Source organism: Peromyscus maniculatus, chromosome 4 (genome assembly GCF_049852395.1).
Source record: "Peromyscus maniculatus bairdii isolate BWxNUB_F1_BW_parent chromosome 4, HU_Pman_BW_mat_3.1, whole genome shotgun sequence".
Lineage (NCBI taxonomy): Eukaryota > Metazoa > Chordata > Mammalia > Rodentia > Cricetidae > Peromyscus > Peromyscus maniculatus.
Window position 1 is genome coordinate 139,313,431 of NC_134855.1, and position 26,307 is coordinate 139,339,737.

A 26,307-nucleotide genomic window follows, 5' to 3' on the forward strand; every position below is an offset into this window, starting at 1 on the left:
AATTCTCTTCCTGTTTACATAGTTAATATTATATCCTTCTGAGGTCTTTGACGTAGTTGAAGACTAGATAGTTTAAGTAAATTGGTTGCAACCTTTTCCCTACAAACTATCTCTGTCCTTCTAGATTTTTGGAAGTTGCTTACAATTCTCTTCCTGTTTACATAGTTAATATTATATCCTTCTGAGGTCTTTGACGTAGTTGAAGACTAGATAGTTATAATTATAATTTTCCTTAGTTATGATAAAAGATAAACTAGATATGAAACTTTAGACTCATAAATATAGGATAGAATATTTTCTTTAATTTTGCCGAATATGAATGGACTAGATATTGTAATTGTAATTCCTGCTTGATTACTGTTCTATTATATGTAATTTTACTAAATTAAAGTTAAAACCTTTCTTTTTGATTAGACAGAAAAGGGGAAGTACTGTGGGATGTCTTTCTGTATGCTGTGAATATGTGTTGCTCTGACTGATTGATAAATAAAGCTGTATTGGCCTATGGCAAGGCAGCTTAGAGGCAGGCAGGAAATACAAGCAGATATACAGGAAGAAGAAAGGAGAAGAGAAGAGACGTGAGCCAGCTGCCCAAGGAGCAACATGTAATAGGACACAGGTAAAGCCAAGGAACACGTGGTGATACATATATTAATAGTTATGAGTTAATTTAAGATATAAGAGCTAGCTAGCAAGAGGCCTGCCACAGACTATACACTTTGTAAATAATATAAGCCTCTGTGTGTTTACTTGGGTCTGAGCGGCTGCAAGACCAGGCAGGACACAGGAAAACTTCTGACTACAAGAAAGTAACTGCCAAACCTTGCCAAAATAAGGTGGGACAGGCCTTCAAAAATCCTGCTTCATAGAAAAGTCTGTAGGCCTGAGGCCAAAGATGGATGCCCCAACATTACAAAGGAATTTTGGGTGACTGTCCAGGCAGCCAGCTGATTCTGTCATTTCTCACATTTTTTTTTTTTTTTTTCGGTTTTTTGAGACAGGGTTTCTCTGTGTAGCTTTGCATCTTTCCTGGAACTTACTCTGTAGATCAGGCTGGGCTCGAACTCAGGGAGATCTGCCTGGCTCTGCCTCCTGAGTGCTGAGATTAAAGGCCTGCACCACCACTGCCCAGCATTTCTCACATTTTTTGCAAGTTGCTTCCCTGTACTTCCTGCTTACTCAGGTAATATTTCCCTGTGGAGTCTCTGATGGAGTTGAAGACTTTATAGTTCCAGTTTTCCTTGTTACCAGACTCAAAAAAAAAAAAAAAAAGAAAGTCACTAAAGAGGTGTAAAGTGTATAAGGCTAAGAGACATCAAAAGATAAGTTTTGGGTTGGTAATGCAAGTTAGGATAGAAAGTTAATTAGGTACAACACTTTGGACTCCCAAGACAGGATAGACAATGAAGTATTTTCTCTGAATTTGTCAAATACAAATGGACTGGATATTGTTGATGTATTTATTGTCTGTATATATATTTATTGTACTTACTGTATATAGTTTCTTATATTAGTTATAACCTTTTTAAAAATTTTAGACAAAAAAAGGGAAATGTGATATTTTGTTTGTGATCTAAGAATAAAGCTTGCACTTGGGAGGCAGAGCCAGGCGGATCTCTGTGAGTTCGAGGCCAGCCTGGTCTACAGAGCAAGATCCAGGGCAAGCACCAAAACTACACAGAGAAATCCTGTCTCGAAAAACAAAAAACAAAACAAAACAAAACAAAAGAATAAAGCTTGCCTGAAGATCAGAGCGAGGAGCTAAGCTACTAGTTAGCCATAGAGGCCAGGCAGTGGTGGCACACACCTTTGGTCCCAGCCCTTGGGATCTCGCACCTTTAATCTCAGTATTAGCAAGTGATATGGGCGGAGAGAGGATGGGAGGAGACAGGCTGAGGATTCAGTAGAGGTAAGAAGTCTCTCTAGTTGTTGTCTCCTTTACTGATCTTTCAGCATTTACCCCGATAACTGACTCTGGGTTTTTATTATTAAGACCAATTAGAATTCATGCTACATGTCTGGGTGGTTCAGGGAGACCACTGGGACGGTTCAGGCAATTGTTACTTAGGGAAAAAAACTGATTAATTCAAGTCTCCAAAGATGGATCGCCAAGGCAGCTGCCATATAGTTGTAGCATCAGCTATGACTCCAGTGGCAACTGCCTGTGCCTTTACCACACCCTCCTCACCTTAAGGACCACACTCATCTGCACAACTGTCTCACAGTGCCCTGCAGTTGGGCAAAAAAATGGCCTCCAACACCTGCTTCCACTCTGCTCTTTCCTAGGCCATCCGGGATTTTTACAAATATGTATTTGGGGGTGAGGGGTGCCACACATCGTGTGGACGTCTGGAGGTCAGAAGACAACTTACAGTGCTACACTGAGCTACCTCACCTGCGCCACTGACCAGGATTTTTTCTTTTTTCCAGTCGAGCCAGAGTTTCCCTGTGTAGCCCTGGCTGTCCCAGAACTCACTCGGTAGGTCAGGCTGGCCTCGAACTCAGAGATGTACCTGCTTCAGCCTTCCAAGTGCTGAGATTAAAGGTGTACACCATCACCACCCAGCTACAGTCCAGTATTCTTTTTTTTTGCTTTTGTTTTTTTTTTTGAGACAGGGTTTCTCTGTGTAGCTTTGCGCCTTTCCTGGGACTCACTTGGTAGCCCAGGCTGGCCTCGAACTCACAGAGATCCGCCTGGCTCTGCCTCCCGAGTGCTGGGATTAAAGGCGTGCGCCACCACCGCCCCTAGTCCAGTATTCTTAAAGGAGGCCACTGAAGGCAAGACCCCAGAGGGCAGGGCCCCAGAACTACAGAGAGGGCCAGCAGCCTGTGAGAGGAAAGATGGAAATACCGATGCCCAGGCTAGGCCTGGTGATACCAAGGTGCCATCTGTCTGTAAAGTACAGGAGGTCCCTGCTGTGGTACAAACACACATGAAAGACATGGCCAAGCCTCAGTGTGGCCACTGGACACAGGGTGTTGTGCACAGCTGGGCAAATGAAAGACTGCAGCAGCTCTGGCGCCACCCTGCAAAAGCAAACACCACTTGTACTCGGTGAAGAGAGGGAGGGCGGAGCTTCAAATAGATTTAAAAACTGGTTCAGAAGAAACATGCAAAAAGAGCCTTCTTTTTATCCCTAAAAAGAACATGGGGCTCCTCTTCCTCCACCTTCCTCCTGCCTGGCCATCTCTTCAAAAGGACTCTGTGCTAGGCCCCAGGAAAGTCCTAATGTTGAAACCTTGAGCTGGCCTATTCTGTAATCCCAGCACTCAGGAGGCAGAGGCTGGTGGACTGTAAACGTGAAGCCAGAATGGGCTACTAGTGAGCCCTTGTCTCAACACAAGCAAACCACCCCCACAGCAGCAACCCGAAACAAAGTCTAGGCACTCCTGTCCTCCTCGCTCTGCCATGAACAAACTTCTGGAGCTCACTCTGAATTCTGTCTCCTTCAACAAGTAGATGTTTACCAGAGATTATCAGGGGTCACTTTTAAAGCCAGGCTTTACTGGACATACTAATACTGGAAAGCATTAGACAGGGTCTACCCTACTCCTACCTGCCAGTGACATTCCAGAGCGTCAGTGACCTCATCCCATGCTCCAGGCTCCTCTGCTAGGCCATGACAGGGCCTCATTCCTCTCTCTACTCCAGCAACCTGAGCCAGGTTCTGGAATTGGTCTTACCACAAGCAGGAGCTCTGAGAAGTCTAAGGATATGCTTCTGTCACTGCAGCAGACCCCGACCTCTCCCTATGGCCCAACAAGCCTCACCCCAGCAGTCTAGCCGCTACCCCAGCTCCCCTCTGCTCTTCGGATCCCCTGTACCCACTGACCTCTTGCCCATGACTCCTAGAACCTAGTCTGAAACTAGAAAAAGCAAAGACACAGGGAGATGTTCCTTGGCTCTAGTCTAGCAGTCAGGCAAAGTGGGTCAACAGTGGCTCCACCCTGCCTGGTACTCCCATGGCTTCCTCAGTCACAGCTCTGTACTACGAGCAGAGCTTCTACTGCTCCCAACTACAGGGTCTTGCCACCCCGGGACCTCCCCTTAGTGGCAAGTCTACCCAAGACTTGGTTCGAAGTCTCAGCTGCAGGAGACCTGGGCAGTGGGATGGGCCCTCCCCGTTCCCGCAGACCAGCCAATGAGGAAGGGCAAGCTTGCTGTCATCTCTCCTGCAGACACCCCTCAGCCCTCCAGTCCCACAGGCAGAGCGAGCAGACCACTCTCAGGAAGCAGTTTCCCTCGGAACTGTGTGGACTGGTGAGGAAGCGCTGTGGAGGCGCTCGTGTCCTGTCCTTCACTGGCACCTGGGCACTGGCTCCTACAGCAGCCAGCCCTGCCTGCCTCCCACGGTGTGGGGCCACACTGTGCACAGAGCTCACAATTCCTGGGGACGCCACCGCTGGAACTCGTACCCGAGGACTACGGACAAAAGCAAGGCAACACTTTCCGGAAGAGTTGGCACATGCCATACTTACGGCCAGGTTTTCCAACTCCAACTGTCGCACCGTGTAATATGACTTGACATCTTCTGAGGTCAGTGTCAATTTCAAATTTGTATCATCAAAGACCATCTCTTTTTCTTCTTTCTGTGGCCAATACTGGGCACATTTTAACTGGGGGAGGAACAACACTAGATTATTCTGAGTGGCTGCTACATGAGGCAGGAGGCTTGGAGGGTGGTCTGCTAACTTTACAGTAACTCGGAGTCTGGGGTCTCCCAGTCAGTACAGCTCCTACCCTGACCCTGTAGCTTTGTGGCAGAGCTCACACCTCCCACCCAGCAACAGCAGCACGCCACAGAGGGCTCTAGTCCTTGCCGTGAGGTGAAACCACACGCACCACACAGAAGCCATGTCCCTCACAGACACCTTCTGTAGCATCTCAGTGTGACCAGAGCCCCCTGAGGACACCCACGGCAACAGGATGGAGGGTTGGAGCCTTGTCAGGCTGAGAGGCAGCAGCAGTCAGCCAGCCGGCTAGAGGTGGGAAGACAGCCGTGAGGTGCAGCTCACTGGTTCGTTCGATTTGGCTCAGTCGGAAGTCCTCCTGGCCCTCTACTCTGCTCACTTCATACACCACTTGATCTGGAGCAGCTTTTGATGAACTCAAAGATTCGGTCTGAGATTTAGGAAAGAAGACGGGGCTGGAACTCCGTCTCACAGACCCGGTACAGTAAGTTCAGGTGTTCAGATGGCCCTGCGGCAAGCAGCTGTTCCAGGTCTCCAAGGCAGGGCTGACAGGGTACCCAGGCAGAGGAGACCCCAGAGAACTTGACCCTCCTCAAGGAATGCAGTACGCTGCTCGTTGGTACAGAACACACAGAACTCCCACATCTAAACTGTTCCAGGCTGGTCCGGTCTGCTAGGAGAGATGTTCCCTCTCTCAGGGTGGGTGCGTGGATGGGGAGAGCAAGGAGGGAGACACTGTGAATACACACAACCTCGGGAGTCAGAGGAAGGGGTGCTCGGGCCAGCCAAGCAAAGAAAGAGGTCAAAGAGGCTCTTTGGAGAGAAGGTTCTGACGGGTGGCAGGAGAACGTCTCAGGGGAAAGCAGGGGACAAGACAAGGAAGACCAGAGCACAGCGGGGCTGGGGTAGCTCAGGGGCCTGAGGCAGCCAAGGCTGAACAGAACTGCAGAGGCCTGTTGGTCCTGCTCTTCTGGGGCTCAGTGTTGGCCCCCTCCTTCCAAACCAATGCAAAAGGTAGAGAAAACAGCACAGGACGCCAAGGCCTACAATGCCAACAGGGAAGGAGCTTTCCAGTCCCAGGACAGAAGCCGAGAGGGCTTTCTCAAGAGCTTTCTCAAGAGCTCCCATCTTCGAAGACCAGCTGGAGAGATGGGCCTCTCAACTAGGGCCAAGCTGTCAGCATGGGAGCAGATCTTAACATCCTAAGGCAGAGGCCAGGTGCCAGTGAACCGAGAGACCTGAGCCCCTGACTCCCAGTCAGACCCCAGGCCACCATGCTAGGGTGGGTCCTCACCATGAGTAGGGAGAATGCCAAGAGTCTGTCAGTACAGAAGAGGGAGTGGGTGTCCTCACCTCAGAGACAAGGCAGGCAGACTCTACCCTTCACTTCCATAACAGAATCCCAGAATAAGCCTGACAGATCTCTACTTAAGCAAAATCTATGATTTCAGAGGCATTCTGGCACACAGCCAAACGTCCATCCACCAACATTTAATTAGGTGTCTATAGGACCACGCTCTGCTCTGTCATTTCCCGTAAACATTTCTGCTTTAAACACAAAACAAAACAGCACACACTCCCTACTTCCAGTCAGCCTTGAGTGGAAGCCTGGCTTTTACTGGAATGCGAGCGGGCCATCGCTGGAACTGACATCAAAACCCTTTGGCCAGGCCCATACAGGAAGGTGGCAACACCAGTGTGCTGGTACCCCAAGTCTAATATCATCTCCACCACGAGGCCTGAAGCTCATCCAAGTCCTTAGAAAACAAAGAGCCAGGCAGTCTGAGGAAGAAGCTGTGATGGTCAGTGCTGTCTCGCTGACAGGGTGGCTTGTTTCATCCCCAAAGGGTGTTAATACTGACAGGTAAGCAGGTCCCAGAGCTAAGGATCCTGGGCTACCAAGTACCTGAACCCCAACTCTGGCTCTCACAGGATTTTACAAGAGAAAAAGGCCTCCCACTGTATAAACAACAGTCCCATGCTTACACACAGCACATATCATGTTGCTATGTCTAAGTTAAATTTCAAATTGAACTAATAAGAACTCTGGCCCCTGGGCACCCCAGTCTAATGCACACAGCCTACAGTGTGGTTGGATTCATAGGCACCAGGTCCATGTCCCAAAGGTAGAAGGCCAGCACCCACATGTCTGAGAGGAAACAGGGCCCAGAGTGCACATGCAGCCCGGGGTCTCTGGAACCCAGCTTTACTGGGCTGGGGATGGTTGGAACTAGGTGAGTGGAGCAGCAACAGGTACCCTCCTTGTACTCTAGCCCCCCCTGGAGTTGCTGGTGTGCACCTCACACAAAGCACACTGTTCCAATGGCCCTAAGTGGAGCAGACTAGTTCTAAAGGACCACTGCCACGCTGCCATGGGAAACAGCCACCAGCTGACCAGCCGGGCTCCCAACAGCAAACAGGAACCTTGAGGAAGGCGGTCATGGTGATCTACTTATGGTAAGCCCAGGGTGCTGAAAGCCAGACCTGGTGGCAGTTATTCAACTACAAAGCAGACACCATTCCTTATAATGTGATTGACAGCTGCTAATGCAAAGAGCTAACTATAAAGGGTCATCAGGACCCCTAGCAACATATTTACATGTGTAAGTATATATACAAGCATGTGTACCCTTACACACACGCACAGTAAATCCTGCCATATCTGGGGACTTTAAAAAAAAGATTTAATATTTTATTTACTTTTTATGTGTATGTGTGTTTTGCCTGTATACCATGTGCTTGCCTGGTGCCCACTGGGGTCAGAAGAGGTTGTTGGGGGCTGGAGAGATGACCCCTGGCTGCTCTTCCAGGGGTCCTGAGTTCTATTCCCAGCAACCGCATGGTGGTTCACAACCACCTATAATAGGATCTGATGCCCTCCTCTGGCCTGCAGGTGTACATGCAGAGCCCTCATGCATAAAATATAAATAAAATAAAAAACAAAAAGAGGTTGTTGGATCCCTTGGAACTTGAGTCGCAGGCAGCTGTGGGCTGCTATGTGGTTCTGGGAACAAGAGCAATCAGCAGTCTCCGCTCTCTCTCAGCCCCACATCTGATGACTCTGTGGTAACGGGTTGATTTCAAACTCCACCCCTGGTGTTGTCAACGGGCCACAGTGCAGGCGCGGCATCTGTTATTACTGTGCTCCACAAAAGACAGGAGGTGGGCACCGGACAACAATATGGTGGCAAGCAGCCTCAGGGAGGCCACCGTGAGTGGCTGGGACCCTTGTGCTCTGTGTGGGGCCACCTGCTTGTGATGCCCAGTCCTCACTCCGTGCACCTGGTCCACCCTCAGTGTGACCACCGTCTTTGGAGGGAATGGAAGGATTCTTCGGCAACCTCACATTCTTGAGCGTTTCAGGAAGCTAGAGCAACAGACAGACAGTGCCTGTGCCTGGCCAGGCCTTGGGACATCGCCTTCTCTGTTCCTGGCTACTGCTGCAGTTGGTCCCAACAATTCTCAGCTCATCTTTTCCAGGGACCTCAACCTCTGGAGCTGCAGAGTTTATAAGTGCCAACCAAGTCCAGGGAGGGAAGAAAGAGGCTGCTGGCTCTGCCCCATGCTGGCTTGGGCAGCACTCCAAGCCAGTCTTCAGTGCCCATCACAGGAATGGGAAGAGGAAAGGGACAGAAGGGCTGGTTGTTTGATGACAGATCTGAGACACAGTGTCACTATGACCCAGACCCTTGGCCCAAAGGACAGGGTAAGAAACAAACTGAAGACCTGTCTGGGCTACGGTTTGAAGGGTGAGAGAGTCGGGTGTAGGTAACAGGTCCAGCCTCTCAGGGTCTGCAAGCCGCATCGCATCGGTGACTACCCTTAGAGGTGAGAATGTCACCCAAGTGACAGAGACCACCCTGCAAGTGTGAGACAGAAGGGACTGGAAGCAGCAAGCTGAGGAGGAGGGGCTGCTAAAGGGTCAGAGCCTCAGGGGAGCTATTTCAGGAGTGCCATGTGTCCTGAAGCCAACTCACCAGCAGAGGTCATGGTGGCACATCAAATCTGGAGCTGGGGTCCCCCAGTTCTGCAGAGCCACCTCTGCCCTCCAGAGGCACAGTCTGGGCTCGGTGGGTGAGGAGACACTCCACAGGCACTCCAAGGGAGCAGAGCCTGGAAGGGGCAAGGCCTGCATCGGGCTCAGCTGCTCCCCGGAGTCAGACCTGACTTGTTTGTAACGAATGTTTGTTTATGTAATGCTTACCCTTTTAAAATAAAAAAGGTGTCATGTAAAGGAGCTGGAAAACAGAAACACGGGACCGCAGGGGACCGGGCGCTTTCCGGGCTGCGTGTATGTGGACAGCAGCGGCAAGGGGTTACGGCAGGAACTTACCGAGCCTTTTTCCATGATACGGTTGAGCATCACCACACCCCTGCTCTTCTGTTCCCACACCATCTCCCAGAAGTGCCCACATGTGTTTGGCAAAGGGCCCTGCAAACACACGAGATACACACTGTGCAACACTGGACACAAACACAACACACAGTCAGCCAGTGAGTGTCTGCAGGCTCAGAATGGCTGCCCAGGCTGCCTGCCCTGCGGTGAGTCACCCAGTCCTGCATCCCATCGGGTGGTGAAAGGTCACCTCTGCATCTCAGTGCAGACCGTTTCTTGGTCTGGGCTGGTGGCTGAGGCTGTACGGGGTTCCTTGCCTAAGAGCAGATGGGTACAGGACAAAGCTCCTGGCGGGGAGAGGCAGCATGGAGCAGGGGCCCACTGTGCTCTGGCAGTCCCAGAGCCTGCTTTCAAAACCTGTCACCTCTAACTTCAAGCGGGTCACTCTGCTTCCCCACATGGCCCACTGGTTTAAAAGCAACGCCTGTTCCCAGGGTGTATAAGTAACAGTAGTGCTGTAGGTGAAGGACTCAGCACAGCACCTAGAACAGAGCAAGTACCCAGCACAGAGTGGGCCTTTTTTGTTACAACTAGGACTGGGGAGTCTAAGCATGGACAGCTTTGAGAGCTGAACCAAGGAATGGGACGGATGTGGCCCACAAACGGTCTCAGAGGTGGCCCGAGGGCTCGGAAGACCTGCGCATGGCGGTGCCCACTGAGCAGCTAGCCCACCTAGTGATGGTGGGTGGTGATAGATAACTGGTAAGTGCTGGGAGTTCGCTTTAGCCCCGTGGGACACTACAGGAAAGCACCCACACCAGGGACGGTCACATCTTTGGGCCAGAACCTCTTCTAGAACAGTCCCCTTCTCACCCGTTTTGACCCCAGCATACTTTTCTTCCCCGTGCCAGCACCTGGCATCTTCTCATTCTTTCCCCGGTGCTTCTGTCTGAAGTGTGAGGCAAGGGCTCTGACAACAGCGTCACACAGGGGACTTCCCCTCAGGTAACAGCCAGGGTGGGCAGGTGGATGTCCAGGGTATCTGATGGCCACCTAGGTCCTTCATCCTCTAAACTGCCCAAGGATCCAAACCCTCAGCCCCACCATGGGTACAAACAACTCTGCGTTCTGCAGCTCACCGGGTACCATTCCCATCTTCAAGCACCACCCAGCTTGCAGCTGTCAAGACCTAAAAGGGCACGGCCCAGACTTGGCTGTCCCTCTGTGATGGAGGTGGAGGACAGCCCTACGTCCCCTGCTCTTTCCAGCCTCTACCTTTTACAACAGGGTTTCCAGAAGGAACAACACTGAATGTAATGGGAAGGGTTCTTGGTTTGTGGCTTGGAAAACATTTGGGTCTCCCCGGAAGACACACTCCTTTGGGGTCAGACTGTTTTGAGTCTGTATGAAACCCCTAGGGCTGCAGAAGCCATCCATAAATGCACATGGTGCCACATTGGCCAGCAGAATGTCACAGGTCTCACAAAGTTGCCAGGGCCCGGGTGGGATAGGGGTAAAAGTAACTCTCGAGTTTCTCTTTCTAGAAAGTCTAGCCCAGGCTGGCCTTTGGAACTCCCTATGTATCTTCAACTGGCCTCAAACATGTGGCAAGTCTCCTGCCTCAGCCTTTCAAGTGCTGGGATCACAGGCATGAACCACAACACCCAGGTCTAATGAATGCTTTTTGTCATTAGCAGTGAGGGTTTTTTTTTTAAATACTGGGGTATTTCATGGGCCTTACATGTCAGGCAAGTGCTCTACCACCAAGCCCCAACCAACCTCAGCCCCGCAGAGAAAAAATGCTAAGTGATCATTTGACTCGGGCATCACATACCTTATAATGGGTCAACACCTATACCAAGTCTTTCTGACCTCAACTGCAGATGAATGGCTGAAGCCAAGAATGCTGACTTCTCTACAGATTCTCAGGAAGTTACTGGTGCCTCAACCTCTCAGCAGCAGGCTCCACCTTCTTCAGGGGTCTCGAGCAGCTGTCCACTCAACCACAGAGGTGCTGGGAGGCCCCTCCCTGGCCGAGGCCTGGGCAGGTTGGCCTTTTACCCACAGGGCTGAAGACAACCCACTGGTGCTCCACATGGGACTGGCCGGAGTAGGGGGGGGGGGACAGGGAGGGATGGGAGATGCTTCTGGTCACACAAACTGGCTTGGAACAAAAAGGGGGAAGGGCTGTGATGGATGAGTGCTGGCTCGGAGCTTCTGGCTTCACTAGGATTTGATTTCCACACGGCAGACAGAGCCCTACAGCCCAGGCCATGTGATGTGGGATGATAAAGGAGACTAGGAGAAATAACACATGGCCGTTTACACCAGCCTGCTGCTAACAGACTAAGACTGGAGAAAATTATTGAGAATAAGCTTTAATCTCTTTCCAGACATTCAGTCTCCTGGTCACACACCGTGAAGTGTGTTACAGATGCCCACCAAGCTTTCTCGAAAGGAAGCCTGGAGCTGTGGGACTTTCAAGATGTCGTATCATCTACTGAGGCCCAGAGGAACACTGAATGGTACTTGGGACAGGGGTGCCTGGCCGACCGCTAGCCTCTTAGCTGCTGCCGAAGCAAGCACTCACTGCTGAGGTCCACACCCATGGTCTCACAGTCTAAGGTCTTCACCTGCCCATCAGGAGACCACTGGCACTTCAGTGTGTCACCTCACAGTGCCCAGGGAAGACGCTGTGCCCACACTGAGTCTGAGGGAGCATGCTTCCTTTCTTGCTGCTTTTTGGTTGGTGAGAAGCCTGAACTTCTCAAGGACAGGATGGTCTTATCGGATGTGAACACACAGCACTCTTAAACTCTTCAGGGGACATGAGAAAACAGTCCAGACCGCCTGTTACCTGGGTGAGAATATAGCTCCTCTGGGCTTCCTCCATTTTTATCAAACTGGCATTGATGTAGTCATTATCTTCCTGGTGCAATTTAATCCGACTGTGGTCAACTGAAAGACAAAAGCGGAGCTGGGTAACCCTGGGGTCCGAGTGCCTGGGTTCTAAAGGAAGGCCGAGAGGGACCCACAGCCTGAAGACATGCACATTGGCAGGGGCCTCACTAGTCAAGTGAAACTCGTCACGTGTTGGGTGACTGGCGTTCTCCGGACAGCTCTGCGTACAATAAATGTCACAGTCCATTGCGACAGCCATCAACTCTACACCATGCTCTCCTTGGGAAGGCAGGTCCTAGGTCCTTTCAAGTGACAAGCGTTACCCTCCCCAGTCCACAGATGAACATCAAAGGACCCACTTCCTGGTGCCTAACACAGGTTCCCAGGGTAAAGTCGAGGCTGTAAAAGGAAGCAATTCACCAAGAGCTGTCCCAGCACCCCGTGACATATGGAGGGGTCTCAGGTCGGGCTGACTGATGACTTGGTCTAAGTCTCAAGCACTGCAGGGCAGACAGTATCCACCCTAAGGAGCAGCAGTGAGCCATGTGCAATGAAGCGATTCAGACATCATGATCAGAGACCCTGAGAAGGGGATTTAAACTGGGCATGGTGGTGCACACCTTTAATCCCAGCACCCAGGAGTTCAAGAGCAGCCTGGTCTACATAGTGAGTTCCAGGACAGTCAGAGTTGCATAGTGAGACCCTGTCTCAAGGGAGAGGGGACAAGTCAATGAAGTAAGAGCCCCTCTCCCACGGTGCAAGTACACAGATGGTTGTGATTCTAGGAACAGACTCACCAGGGAAGCTCTGCACAGGCTCCTGACAAACAAAGCACTGTGCTTCTGTTTCTGTTTCCCTCACTACTTTGTCCCAAGAGCAGTGGCTCCCGCGGGCTGCCATTCTTTCCCTGCTCTGTCCCAAGTGAGCACCTGTTCTTTCTGCTCCAGCACAAGGGACACTGGTCAGGATGAATCCCATCTCTCTTTCACTTGAGCCCAGAGGGAAAGAGAACAGCACTGAGCCCAGGCAGTAGCCTTCGGGTTCTGTTCTGAAGACTCTCCAGCTGGACCTGCCATTTCCCACTGTGGGGGTTAGGAAAGGCCTGGGTCACTTTTATGTGGACCAAAAAGATAAAGTAGGCAGGTAGGTGGACAGATAGATACACTGACTGACTGAGCCCACCAGGCCTGGAAACACTCACTTATAATCCTTCTTGGGAGGAAGACAGGAGGAGGATCATGAGTTCAAGGCTGGCTTTTAGTGGCACAGTAAGTTTGAGTCCGGCCTGGGCTGCATGAGCCTACTTCTCAAAACACAAACAACAAAACCCTGTGTGAGTGGCACTGGTGACCTCCAGGGTTCCAACAGCACCAGCTGGCCTTGGGCAAGCTCTTCGTCTTATTTACATCCTTGTTGAGGGCAAGTTAGAAGAGGGGTGTGAGGGGCTCCAGTCTGCTCCACAGCCACGGCACCAGCAGCACTCTAAACTGGGAAGGTCTCTTCTCACCTGGAACCACCTTACCTGCACCTATAACCTCAACAAAACTCCTTTTCCTACTCGAGCGTGTGGAGGAAAAGGGAGACAGGAGCAGGATTGGGATGCAATGCTGAGGGCGATCCCATGTGCCTAAGGGGCACTGCAGCTGCTGGCCCCCATCTAGGACAGCAGGTGGAGATCCTGGGGCCTCCTGGCCATGGGGAAAGGACAGTCTCATACAGTCACATCGCTATCCTCAAGTTCTAGCCAGGACTCCAGAACCGAATCAGCAAGGGTTTTCATTGTCGTTGTGTTTTCATAAACACATCTGGTGTCCCTCAGGCAAGGCAAGCTAAGTCTAAACAGCAGGTGCTGGGGTGGGTCAGTCACCCTCCACCTAAGGACCGCACATGCACTTCAAATGGCCTCTGAGAGGGCACGAGGCTCAGTGGCTTACACTGCTGTTTCACCTCCACACACTCCTGCAAGGTGAGTGTGCCTCCAGCCATCAGCGTGGCCGGCCAAGGGGCACAGTTTGTGTTCTAACCCTAGATCCTTTATGTCTCCCTGGGAACTTGATCAATGGCCATGTAGATTTGAGTAGCCACAATCCTTGTTGAGGAATAATGACTACAGACGTCAAGAGGCGTCAATAAACCTGGGTGCTAATGGGAGAGTCCGGTCCTGAATCCAGTTCTGGCTTTTCTTGCTTTCCACACATTTTACACATTCGGTTATTTCCTCTGAAGGCATTTCCAGACTAGGAGCCAGGCAGAAGGTGCAGGCTCAGGCCAGCGGGCACTGCCAGTCTAAGTAATCAAAGTCAAGGGCCCGCTGGATCTACCCATCTGGTGGAGTGGAGAACCTGTGAGCATCACTGTGGCTCTAACCTGGCTGACAGCCAATGGCACAGCTGCTGAGTCACCCCAAAGAGGCTGTACACTAAGCCCAAGCCACTCCACTTCAGGGGAGGAAAATGACTCACCACAACAGAGCTAAAAAGAAGGGCTCTGAACCACCAAAATTTCCAGAAACTGGAGCCCCAGTGTCTGCAACAGTGAAAACGAGCTATGACACTGTGTCTCCTGTGCTTATAACAAGAGACAATGAGGTCACAACCTCTACCCCACCCTGGCAATGGCAGCCTGTAACTGGGAAGTGTGAGTGAGGCAGTGGGAACAGTGGGTACTTACAGGGGCTGACATCCCGGTACCTGTTCCGGTTTTTGTTCTTGGGAAGTTTCGCCACTCTGCATGGGAAGTCACTGGCTTCATGTCGAATATCCTACAAAAAAGGATAAAGAGTTCTCTTTTGGAATCTGCACCAGAAATTTATCCAGTTAATGGAGCATGAGCTAGGCACTGAGGACAGAGCAGACATCAAAGAGCCTGAGCAGTGTGGGCAGGACAAGCTGATAATGCACAGGTATATACAAGGTTACAGGAGCAGAGCATGCCGAGCAGGCCCAGGCCTGGCTAGGATGCAAAGGAGGAAGAAGTGTACTACTTAGGAAGGCCTGCTAGCAGAGGCCGGGGGCTTATGTCAGAACAGTGAGTGGGCAGCAGGGAAGAAGGGCAGATGGCTGGAGGATGTGGTGGGCAAGCTAGATCTTGAAGTGCTGGAATGTCAGGCCTGGAGTTCCAACTGGAACCTTCTGGAAAGGAATGCATCAATAAACACTCCACCATCCAACTGCTGTCTTTGGAGGCAAACACGCCCCTGCATGAACAGAAGCAGCTTCCTCCTGCTCCTCGGATTGCGCAGGCCCAGCCTGCTCTTGCTGGGATGCCACCAGTCTCAGAAAGCAGCCTGGGGGCAATCTGCTCTTTCATTAGCAATGACAAGTGCATGTGTGCTGTGAATGTGCTACCACCACAAAACTGTGTGTCTATAAATGGTTTAAATTTAAACTCTTGACTTTAGGGTTGGTAGACTTTACCATGAAAAGGGGAGAGGAGAAGAGGCCATGGTGACAGCAGTCTACAAGCTGGAAATCAGACAGTTCAGCAGTAGGGCAGCCCCACACTCCCCCAGAGACAATGTACAGGGTGTGGACAGCTGTCACCTTGGAAGGAAGGGTGGGACTCCCAGTGCTGGGTAGATGAGGCTCCCTCTGAGAGGGGCTAGATGCCACCCTACCCTACTCCGAGCTGCTGTGCCAGCTCTTACTTCTGCAGAAATCAAAGGATGAATTTCTGGAAGAGTCAATCAGGTCTCCAGACTAGCTAATGTGGCACAGTGCAAAGTGAATGACCCATCCAAGGCACATAAACGCCCAAGCTCAGGTCCTGCCTTCTTTTATATGCTCACATGGGGCTGCAGCTCCACTTCCTTTCCAGGTGGGAGGCCTTCAGATGATCTGACCAGACGGCAGGAAGCACTGAAGGATGCCAGCATCCGGGTGTGCCTGTTTGCTCTATCTATTTGCGTGTGGGCCTCTACTCTCTCTCACACAAATGCCACCAATGGCAGATCTAACAGGAAAACAAGGGCCAGGGAAAGAGCCCTTCAGAGACACAAACTGTGGAGTACAGAAAGACTGAGAATAAACACTACTGACACACTGACAACAATAAGATCTCATATCCAGCAATTAAGAACAGGATGCTATGACACACTAAACAAAAATGTCTTTTGTCATGTAAAACAAAGTAGCAAAAATGACAAGCTCAGTTGAAAAGATAAAGAATTCCTCCCATCCCCCTACAGCCACTCCAAAGGAAAAACCAGATAGCAGCCACACTCCCTTTCCCAACAGGTTTTCCACCCCACTGAGAATAAGAACAAACCAAGAAAAGAGGGGGAAGAAACAAAATGGAAAATGATAGCAAAGGAAACTTCCATGGAAACTGAAGGCTGACAGACTCTTGCCAATATGACCAAGACAAGAGTGTCAACAGCTTGCCTTCTCCAGCACACTCACTGTGACACGTCAGTCTACCCGAGGAAGGAGGCCTGAATGCAGCCAACAGGACTGCAACTGAGACACAGGCAAAGGTCTTTAGCATCTGGGTGGCAACCATGCACGGCAGGCAGGCAGGCCAACAGACGCACCTGCAGGACAGAGGCTCCTGAGAGTCTGGAACTGGGAGTCTGACCTGTCACAAAGCTAGTATTAAGACCACAGTGACCGGGCCCAGTTAGTTGCCAGGCATGGTGGCCGTGCACACCTGTGATCCCAGTACTCGGAGGCTGAGGTAAGACTGTTGTTGAGTAGAGATCAGCCTGAGCTACAGTGAGATCTCAAAGAACCTGATAGACCCCAAGTGTGCACACCTTTAATCTCAGCGCTCTGGGGGCAGAAGCAGGTGGTGAATTACTATGAATTTGAGGCCAGCCTGGTCTACATAATGACACCTTGTTTCAAAACAAACAACCAAAATAAGCAGAACCACAGTTCTGGAGAAGCTCATTTCCACCACTATTCAAGTATCTCTTAGATCCAGTTAGTCAGAGATGCCAGCTTGGATGAACAGTGGACACGCCCTAGTTTGCGATGGAAGTAAACAGGCATAAAAGCCAGTCGACCACACAGATACTTCCATGGTGCACAGAACACTTTGCTAAGTGCAGCAGCAGCGCTGCTTCAGCCCGTTCACTCTGGCCCCACACAGTGAACGTGTGCTTCTGGCTCCATGGCAGAATGTACTCGCCTAAAACCATCTGCCACGGGGAAGAGCAGGGAAGAATTCCTGAAAGCAGTCAGGAATCTGTGAGAGTAAAGCCCTCACCTCTAATCCCAGACCCGGCCCAGGGCAGGCCCTCAACATAACTTGCTGACTGACCGAAAGGATGGTGCTAATCCCGTAAGTGTACGGCTTTTGATTCCATACCAGCACGCTTCCCGGCACAGGGTGGAAATGCCCAGAGGGAGCATGTATCCGAGAACACCCATCAGGCCCATCTTAACTGCTACAGAATGAGCACTCCTGGGGATGGGTTTCTCCAACTGTCGCACAGCCTCCTGACAAAGAGTACCAAACACAGTACTAAAGCAGAGAAGATGGGTGTGCTGGTGCACACCTGTAATCCCAGCACTTGGAAGGCTGAGGCAGGAGGATGGAGAGTTCAAAGACAGCTTGTGCTGTCTCAAAAAAAAAAAAAAGAAAAAAAAGAAAAAAAAAAAGGAAATGGGGAGGAGAGTAATTTTTTCAGTGGTGTAGCCGCTGGCAAGATGCACATTCCAGTAAGTAACCCCTACCCAGGCTCATGCAAGCAACACTAATTAAACCCAGGGAACCACACATACACACACACACACACACACACACACACACACACACACACACACACACACACACAGAAACAAAACAACCCCCCCAAATCCAAAAGTAGGTGGGGTCTTGTTGGGAAGGCAGGTCAGTAGGAGGCGGAGAGGGACCTGAAGGCGGCACTGAGGGTGAAGAGTGTGTCAAGAAATTAAAAACAAACACCACAAACCCCCCACATCTAAGCAGGGAGGTTGGTTATGAAGTGTCCTAACAGGTGCCATGTGTCTAAAGGAGGGACACCTCCAACAGCACCTGTGACCTGTCAGAACTCCAGGGACAGTGAGGTCCTGGTCACTGCTCAATCTAGGCCTTTCTCTGAATGGCTGTCTGATCTGAGGTGCTGGGGGAAGCTACTGATTCTCAGAAATAGTCAGCTGAGAGACTGAACAAAGGGCAGAAATACAAGACTGTGGTGACTGACAGGCAAGGTACTTCCTGGAACCCAGGAGCAGCCATGGCTGAGGAGCACACAGAGAGATGGCACTTGTGTCGGACCGGCTCACCTATGATGGATGTAAGTACCTCCAAGTCATGAGTGCAGAGCGGATTTTATTAACTAAGTCTCTTTATAAATGAAACAGGACATTTACATGGAACAACATACAATACAAACCCACAGATCACCAGAGGCTGTCTTCTGAATGGAAAACAATTTTTTTTATATAGCCCAGGCTAGCCTCAAACTCCCTTTGAAGCTGAGGATGGCCTTGAACTAATCTTCCCAGTCTCCCCAGTCCTGGAGTATGCGCCAGCACAGCTGGTTTACTGGGTGATGGGGATGAGGCCCAGCAAGCACACTTCACCCAAACAGTTCCACCCCTAGCCCGCTTCCCTCTTCACACACAGAGATTAACAATATAACTTACTTCAAAGACTTAAGAAATGGTGTAGAGTAATGGTCACCTGCTTGGTAGGTATGAGCCCTTGGGTTTGATTCCCAGTAAACACACACACACACACACACACACACACACACACACACACACACACACACACACAAACCTCTTTAATATATTTCTACCTTATTTACACATTCATATAATAAATATGCAGGAGGTAATGTGCTTGATGTAACCATATTTTAATATAAACAACAGTGCTTAAACAATAAAGAAGAGTCCAAATTAGCTAATCAACACCAAGCTAGTTTTGATTTTTTAAAAAAATTAAAGATTTATTCTAATTGTGCGTCCCTGTGAATCCAGATGCCCACAGAGGTCAGAAGAGGATGTCAGATCCCTTGGAGCTGGACTAACAGGTGATTGTAGTCACCCCTGGGGTGATACAGGGGTCCTCTGAAAGTATTGCAGCACTCACTCTTTACCTCTGAGCCATCCCTCTAGCCCCTTCATTTTAAATGACCATATGAATAAAAATAGATGTTATAAAGAAAACCTATGCCCCCAAGACTCCCAGAGCAATGATGAAGGCCAGACATGCCAGGCAGGGAGCCACAGGCTCCAGCAAGCCCTGGGCCAGGGTTAGAACAAAAGGTTGTGGAAATGAGATGGAAGGCAGGCCAAGTCGTGCTGTAGAGCTCTCCAAATAGGAACAAGGACAGGCAGCAGGAGGTAGTCAGCTCATCTGGAAGGGAACCTCTGCTGGGGAAAGCAGGCAATTTCGCTTTTCCAGCACCTCTGCTCTGAGCATGAAGCGCCAGCCAGTCAATTATATTTAGAAAAACCACAGATAGTCTAGGCTGAGACACAGATGAAGAATGAAATCCCAGGCTCTCCACTGAACTGGACTGCTAAAGTCCCAGAAGAGGACCGGCTCTAGCAGATGACTGATGCTTCAGCTAGAGTACAATCTATTCCACACAGTCCACGGTGGGCCTTATGACCACAACTAAGGAGCCGTGGACAAAGAAGGCAGAAGTGGAGAGTCTCCAGTCAGTCGAGGCTTAGGAGGCTGAAAGTGACTACAGGGGCAGCTACCCAGGCTGCAACTGCAACCACACAGAGGAGCAGAGGAGCAGCAGAGAGGGAGGTGTGTGTGTGTGTGTGTGTGTGTGTGTGTGTGTGTGTGTGTGTGTGTACACGTACGTGTGCGTGCACACACGCTCCTGGAAGGTCTTCAGAGCTTTAATGTGGTGCTGGGACAGCTGTTCAAAACTCCAAACTCTTAAAATACCAGCAGAGACCTCTCTGTGTCACTGCTGCCGACCTAAGCCTTTACAAGAACAGGCCACTGTACATAATCTCATTAACAATGATTGCTTAGTCCCTAAGGGCTGTAGTTTCAGCACTGAGAATGACGGCCTTGAGAAGCCTGGTTCACGGCCCTGTAATGGGTGGCTATGAATGAATGACTTAATGCAGGTAAATGAATTTGGCCGTACCCTGCAATTAGAAACAGCATTCTGAGTTCAATGCAGCGGGCCGGAGGGACTGGAGCTGCCACTTATCTTACATGAATTACACGAATAATTAGGATGATATGCCTGCCTTAGACTCCCAAGTATCCCTGACTTTGATTCCTAATTTTTACAGCTGTTGATACAAGCATCTTTTTTAAATCACTTATGTTTTCTGTTAAATGTCATGAATTTCACCTTGGGCAGAAATCAATAGGGAGAAAATGAATCAGACTTACAGTAATTGATGTCAATCAAACATATTGGAACCAGTATCTACTGAAGTGCTGAGAACCACAAAACTGTTCCCGTAAGAGAACGAGCTAAAAAAATCGACTTTCACTTCTGTTTTGTTTACCTTCTGCTTTCCATCAGGCCAGTAAGAACTTCACCCCGGCTCCTGGCTGCTTGCCGGGGGACAGTGGGACAGTTGACTAACAAGGACTTGGCAGGCATCTGCAAGAGCAAGGTCCACAACTTTCCTGGCAGGAACCAGGCTGCTCACCATGTTTCCTCCTTTCAAGGTCCCAGGGGAGAGGCAACATAGGACACCAGTGAAACCCTGCTTTGAAATGATACTGCTCTCCTTACACAACGGAAGGATGCTTCCCGCACACTTAGGAGCGTGAATGAGCAGAAAACAGCTCATTAAAATGAAATTGTTTTGGTTAAGATTTTCTCAAGTACTTGGAAAGCTGGGGGGGGGGGGGGCGTGCTAACTAGAACCAAGAGAAAGGCACTTCCACCATAATCACTGGCCAAATGATCTGCAGAGTATCTTCCAGATGCCACACACTTTTCTGCCTGCCATGAGAGGGGCCGAGGAGGAAGGAGGCCCAGAGAGGGAAACATGGCAGCAGTCATAGCACTGGAAGGGATGCATCTGTGAAGCCACAAAACTAAACTCAGAAGCTCAGGCAGAGAGGCTGTGTGACTTCCCAAGGAGGCAAGGGTGAGGCTTACACAGACATTCCTTCAGCTCATCTGGACACTGTGCCCAGACTGGAGCAGCCTCTTCAGACTTCAGCTGCTCAGTCCTGCAGAGAGGTGGAGGTGATCTTTCACTCCCAGGTAGAAAATAGGACTGGTGGTCCAGGCATGGTGTGCATGCCTGTAATCCATCTCAACATCAGAAGACTGAAGGAGGCCAAGCTGAGGAGCTACACAGGAGGACAGTCTTAAAACCAAATCAAACCATGAAGTATGTTAAATTCATTATTTTCAACATTTTAACAAACCAAAGATAAAGAAGAACAGGGATATAAAATGTAAGGAAATTTGAGCTGGGTATAGCCTTTAATCCCAGCACTCAAGAGGCAAAGGCTGGTGGATTTCTGTGAGCTTAAGGCCAGCCTGGTCTACATAGTGAGTTCCATGACAGCCAGAACTACATAATGAGACCCTGTCCTCCGGGGTGGAGTGACGGTGGGGAGCAAGAAAATGTAAAGACCTGGGGCTGGGGTGATGGCTTAGTGGTTAAAAGCACTGGTTGTTCTTGCAGAGGAACCAGTTTGGTTCCCAGCACCTACATGGTGGCTCACAAGTGTCTGTAACTCCAGTTGCAGGGTGTCCGACTCCCTCTTCTGGCTACAGAGGACACTATGCAAACAAGTGGCACATAGGCATACAAATAGGAAAAACAACCTTGTGCATAAAAAAATTTTAATGGAAAGAAAAAAAATTGGGAGTGTCTCGAGACAGGGTCTTACTGTGCAGCCTCGACTGGCCTGAAACTCACTGTGTAGACCAAGCTGGCCACTGCCTCTGCCTCTTGAGTGCTTTAGGAGTAAAGGTTCATGTTCCAATAAGGAGAGAGGATTTCAAGACCTACAGTAGCACCGTTGTCCTTGAAGTTATTCTACCCTAAACCTTGAAGGAAGAATGGGCAGAGTGGTTCTGGTTCACATCCTGCCCCATATTTATCTCAATTGTATTCCTTAGGAGGCCAAGACAAGTGTATCTCCGTGAGTTCAAGGCTAATGAGGGCTACACAGACAAACCCTAAACAAACAAACAAATAAAACCCCCCTCAAAGATATTAAATGTGTTAAATTGCCTAGCTGTGGTGGCACTCCCTTTTAATCACAGCACAGACAGATTTCTATGAGTTCCAGGCCAGCCAGGTATATACAGTGAGACCTTGTCTAAAAAACAAACAAGCACATACACAAAAACATTAAATTGTTCCAGTTCAAGTTCAATAAGCAAAGCGGGGGCAGGGGTGTGGTAAGGCTGAATTAGAGCACCTGTTACACAAGTGTAAGAATCTGAGCTGGGATCCCGGCACCCACACAAAAAGTTGGGTGTGGCCATGTGCTATTTCAGCACTCTGTCTGGGAAAAGACAGGAAGACCCTGGGGCTTGCTGACCACCAGCCTAGCTCCAGGTCAGTGACAGACCCTGCCTAACAGAAGGTGGGTGTTGATCAGATCACCCATCATCAAACTGTCGCCCTGTAAGTACACATAGGGGCACTAACAGTACACACACCCCTCCCCCACTCCACATTTTTCCATGACAGTTACCACTAACCTCAAGTGAAGCAAATTTTATTAAGTAGCTTTAATTAAAAAGCTACACTCAGGCTGGAGAGATGGCTCAGAGGTTAAGAGCACTGACTGCTCTTCCAGAGGTCCTGAGTTCAATTCCCAGCAACCACATGATGGCTCACAACCATCTGTAATGAGATCTGGTGCCCTCTTCTGGCCTGCTGTCATATATGCTGTAACATAATAAAAAATAAATAAAATCTTTTTTAAAAAAAAGCTACACTCAGGAGGCTGGAGATGGCTTAGCCAGCAAAGGCACTGATGACTTGAGTTGGACTCTCAGTACCCAGATGGTGGAAGGCAAGAACAGATTCCCACAGGTTGTCTTCTGACCTCCACATTCACGCACGTACCCACACATATATACTCACTCAGACACAGACACACATACTACAAAAAATAAGACAGCTACATTCACAACCCAGCACCACGTTCAGCCTGGGCTGCACAGTAAGGCCCTGCCTCAAACAAACAAAACAAGTAACGAGAACAGCTCTATCCAGAGCACGACTGCAAACAATCCCAGCACAGAGCAGCAAAGCCTCACATCTGTGCACCTTACCACACTGTCAACTGTGAAGTAAAACGAACGACTTCAAAGGTCTGTCCGTCTGGCCCTTCTATAGAGTACGCGCTCTAGGCCTTCTTAGAGCTGAATTCATCAAATATATTCCTCCAGCCTGGTCTACAGAGCGAGTTCCAGGACAGTCAGAGCTACACGGAGAGACCCTGTGTTGGAAACATACACCCACCACACACCAAATGTATACATTATATATATATATATATATATATATATATATATATATATTACACTATATATATGGGGACAGGCAGCAAGCCTTCACTAATGACGTGTGGTCACCTGCAGAAGGCTCTGAGAGCTGGAGGATGCCAGATTTCTTAAGGGGCTGCTCTACATCTCAATGCCACAACCCAAACTCCAGAGGAACCAACACCCACACACACACTGCTGGACCCCAGCCAGTCACTCCCAGCCCCCTCAGCTCCTGTGGTACAAACATCCTCTGAAAATGTGCACGCCACTCTTCCTCCAAAGCCTGAGACGACAGTGAGACAGGTTAGCAAGAGTCAAGGACTCCTAAAACCCAAGGTAGGAAAGAATTCAGGAACACTAATGCCATACATACAGCCACACAAGGGCCATGACCTCCCACTGAGGTCTAGGTTCTTCTGAGAAAGCAGTGAATTGCAGCAACCTGTGCTTACTGGAGCAGCCATGTATGAGGGTCATGAACTTGCCACCAATTTCTGTCCCTGCCTTCAGCTTGGGTCAAGTGTGGAAGGGACAGGTAGTTCTGCCAAGGTCCATGTTCTCAGTGAGGGGTAGACCATCTGTGGCCACAAGCTCACTGTGGGAGCAGGGACTGCACAGCATCACTCGGGCCCTTGCCACACGACAGTGAGCTCTGGTCCAGTCTGGAACAGCACACACAACTGCTAGGCTCTTTGCCTCTGCTTTCTAGACAGGGGACATGCCCAGGGGAGCTAGTATCCATGGGCACAGCTCAGTTATGTGGGGACTAACGAGGTCAGAGCCAAGGAGAGGGCTGTGGATTGGGACGCACAGTATGACAGGCAGCGAAGAGAGACCACCACTGACCAAACAACCCCCCACCACCATCCCCAACTGCCACAGAAGGCTCAGGTGTTAGGGCAGCCATGAGCAACCTCAAGTCTGTCATCTGGGGAGTGACAGAAGTTCCTCAGACCAGGCCTCTGCCCAGTGCTTCTGCTGCAGAACCGCCACCTCTGACAGGACAGGCACATTCCTGAAGACCACATTCCACACAACCAGATTCTAGGCTCCCTACAGTTTCCTGCCCAACAGAAAATAAGTGGGTCTACAGTGGGACATCAGGATTTCCCCAGGGAGCCCTGAGGCATGCTGATTAAGAGACCAGCAGGGCACACAGCACTGGTGGCACTGAGTCACTACCTGCTGAGCTGACAGGAGGTCCCCAGCCCACACTGAATGCACCATCCTTCCTAAATCCAAGGTGGAGGTGGTCGTGACCCCCTTTGTTGCTGACTGTATTTTTGCACTGGCGTCTACCCATCTCTTCCTCTACTCAATGCAGTGGCGTCTGTGTCTGAGGGGGCCGCTCTTGGTCCACTTGACACTCCTGGTCCAATCGGTGCTGGTGGGCTCTGTGTCTCAGGGTTGACTTTGAGCCTCTCCTTGGAGACCACCCCCAGTCACTCTGAGAGGTATGCGTCCTGGTTTCTACGAGGATGAGAACAGGAGACTGGTTCTGGATGGTTTTATACCTGTGCTTTAGACCCTTCTATGAAAGTGATAACTGGACTGCAGGCTCTTTGCCTGTCCAGTTGTGCAGATGAACAGCTCCAGCCTGGAGTCCACACCCTTCTACTCCTCGGTTTCGTCCTGTCTTCCCAGCATACGGCAGCAATGTTCTATGACAGTATACAGGGGCTGACTCAGCATTCTGGAAAGTAGACGACCACATCCAGAATAACAACACAGAGGAACTGACCCAACTCCCCTTGGTTCTTAAAGAGGTGCTGGCTAGGATGTTAGGGTTCACCGCACAACTAGGAGAGGGAGCAGCTAACGCAGTAACTGCCACCCCCTCCTGAACACTGGGACTACAGGGTGATGGCGGGGAGGGCACTTTTTGAGGACAGAAATTTTAGCCTATAATCCAGAATCTGGGAAGCTGAGGAAGAGTGAGAATTCGAGGACAGCCTGGGCTACATGGTAAGATCATTTCAAATGCATTACATATACAAATGCATTACTAATCATTAAATACACATATAGAAGCACACACACCTTGGGTCATGCTCTACCTACAAAACCATGCTGCAGCTTCACAAACATGCAGGGGTGAGAAGGAAGGGTGGTAAGAGCCTGCATTATTTCACAGTTCTACAGGAATCTGCAATGACCTCACTGAAATTTCAAGAAAAAAATCCAGTGGCAGAATCCAGACTGAAACACCTCTAGTGAGGAGCTGCAGTGATGGGAGCCGAGAGGTCCTCATCACCTTTCCACAGGAAAGACGAAGTATAATGTAAGAGTGTGTGTGCTTGTGTGCGTGCGTGTGTGTGTGTGTGTGTGTGTGTGTGTGTGTGTGTGTGTGTATTATATGTATAGATATAGACATAGACATAGACATAGACATAGACATAGACATAGACATAGACATAGACATAGATATCCATCCCCGAGACAAAGTTTTTCTGAGTAGCCCTGGCTGGCCTGGAACCCACAGATCTACCTGTCTCTGCCTCCTGAGTGAGAGATTAAAGATATGCATCACCACCTGGTAGGAACAAGGGTAAAAGGTTGCAGCAGGACTTGGGGTGTATAAGCACTGTACCCAAGACTAGGCGAAGAAAAATTCTTAACACTTAAAAAGTCTGGAGAGAAAGGAGCAACTTCACTTTCCCAGAGTGGTTTGTCCGGAGGCAAAGCGCTCAGAGATCCATGTCAGGTCACATACCTGCCCTTCCTCCCTGGACTCTACTCGAAGCCATTTCTAAAGAAAAGGCACAGGCCCTACTGAAGTACTTGGGAGGCCCCTCAGGGCAGCTGGGGACCCCAGCTGCTCGCCACAGCTCCTACTTTTCCTCCCAGCATCAGCTCTGCAGCTCCTCCAGGCTCTCCTGCGACCTCAGACACAGGACCCTGGTTAGCACACCGCCCAGCCACTGCAGTCAGGAGCAGTGGGGGTGAC

At 50.0% G+C, this 26,307-nt stretch overlaps 1 protein-coding gene and 1 long non-coding RNA gene across 2 annotated transcripts in view; one reads left to right on the forward strand and one right to left on the reverse strand.

The window, feature by feature from the left end:
* Positions 1–26,307, reverse strand: part of Ptpn1 (protein tyrosine phosphatase non-receptor type 1) — a 60,004-nt gene that overhangs the window by 10,415 nt on the left and 23,282 nt on the right. Inside the window, exons 2-5 of the mRNA XM_006992625.4 lie at positions 14,600–14,690; positions 11,886–11,986; positions 9,026–9,124; positions 4,480–4,617 (exon numbers count right to left, since the gene is read on the reverse strand). Coding sequence (XP_006992687.2) covers positions 4,480–4,617; positions 9,026–9,124; positions 11,886–11,986; positions 14,600–14,690 — 429 coding nt within the window. The remainder of the gene's footprint in view (positions 1–4,479; positions 4,618–9,025; positions 9,125–11,885; positions 11,987–14,599; positions 14,691–26,307) is intronic.
* LOC143273061 (uncharacterized) lies at positions 18,085–20,674 on the forward strand. The gene is made up of 3 exons (XR_013050928.1): positions 18,085–18,191; positions 18,883–18,935; positions 20,409–20,674. It is a non-coding gene; the product is annotated as an uncharacterized LOC143273061 (long non-coding RNA).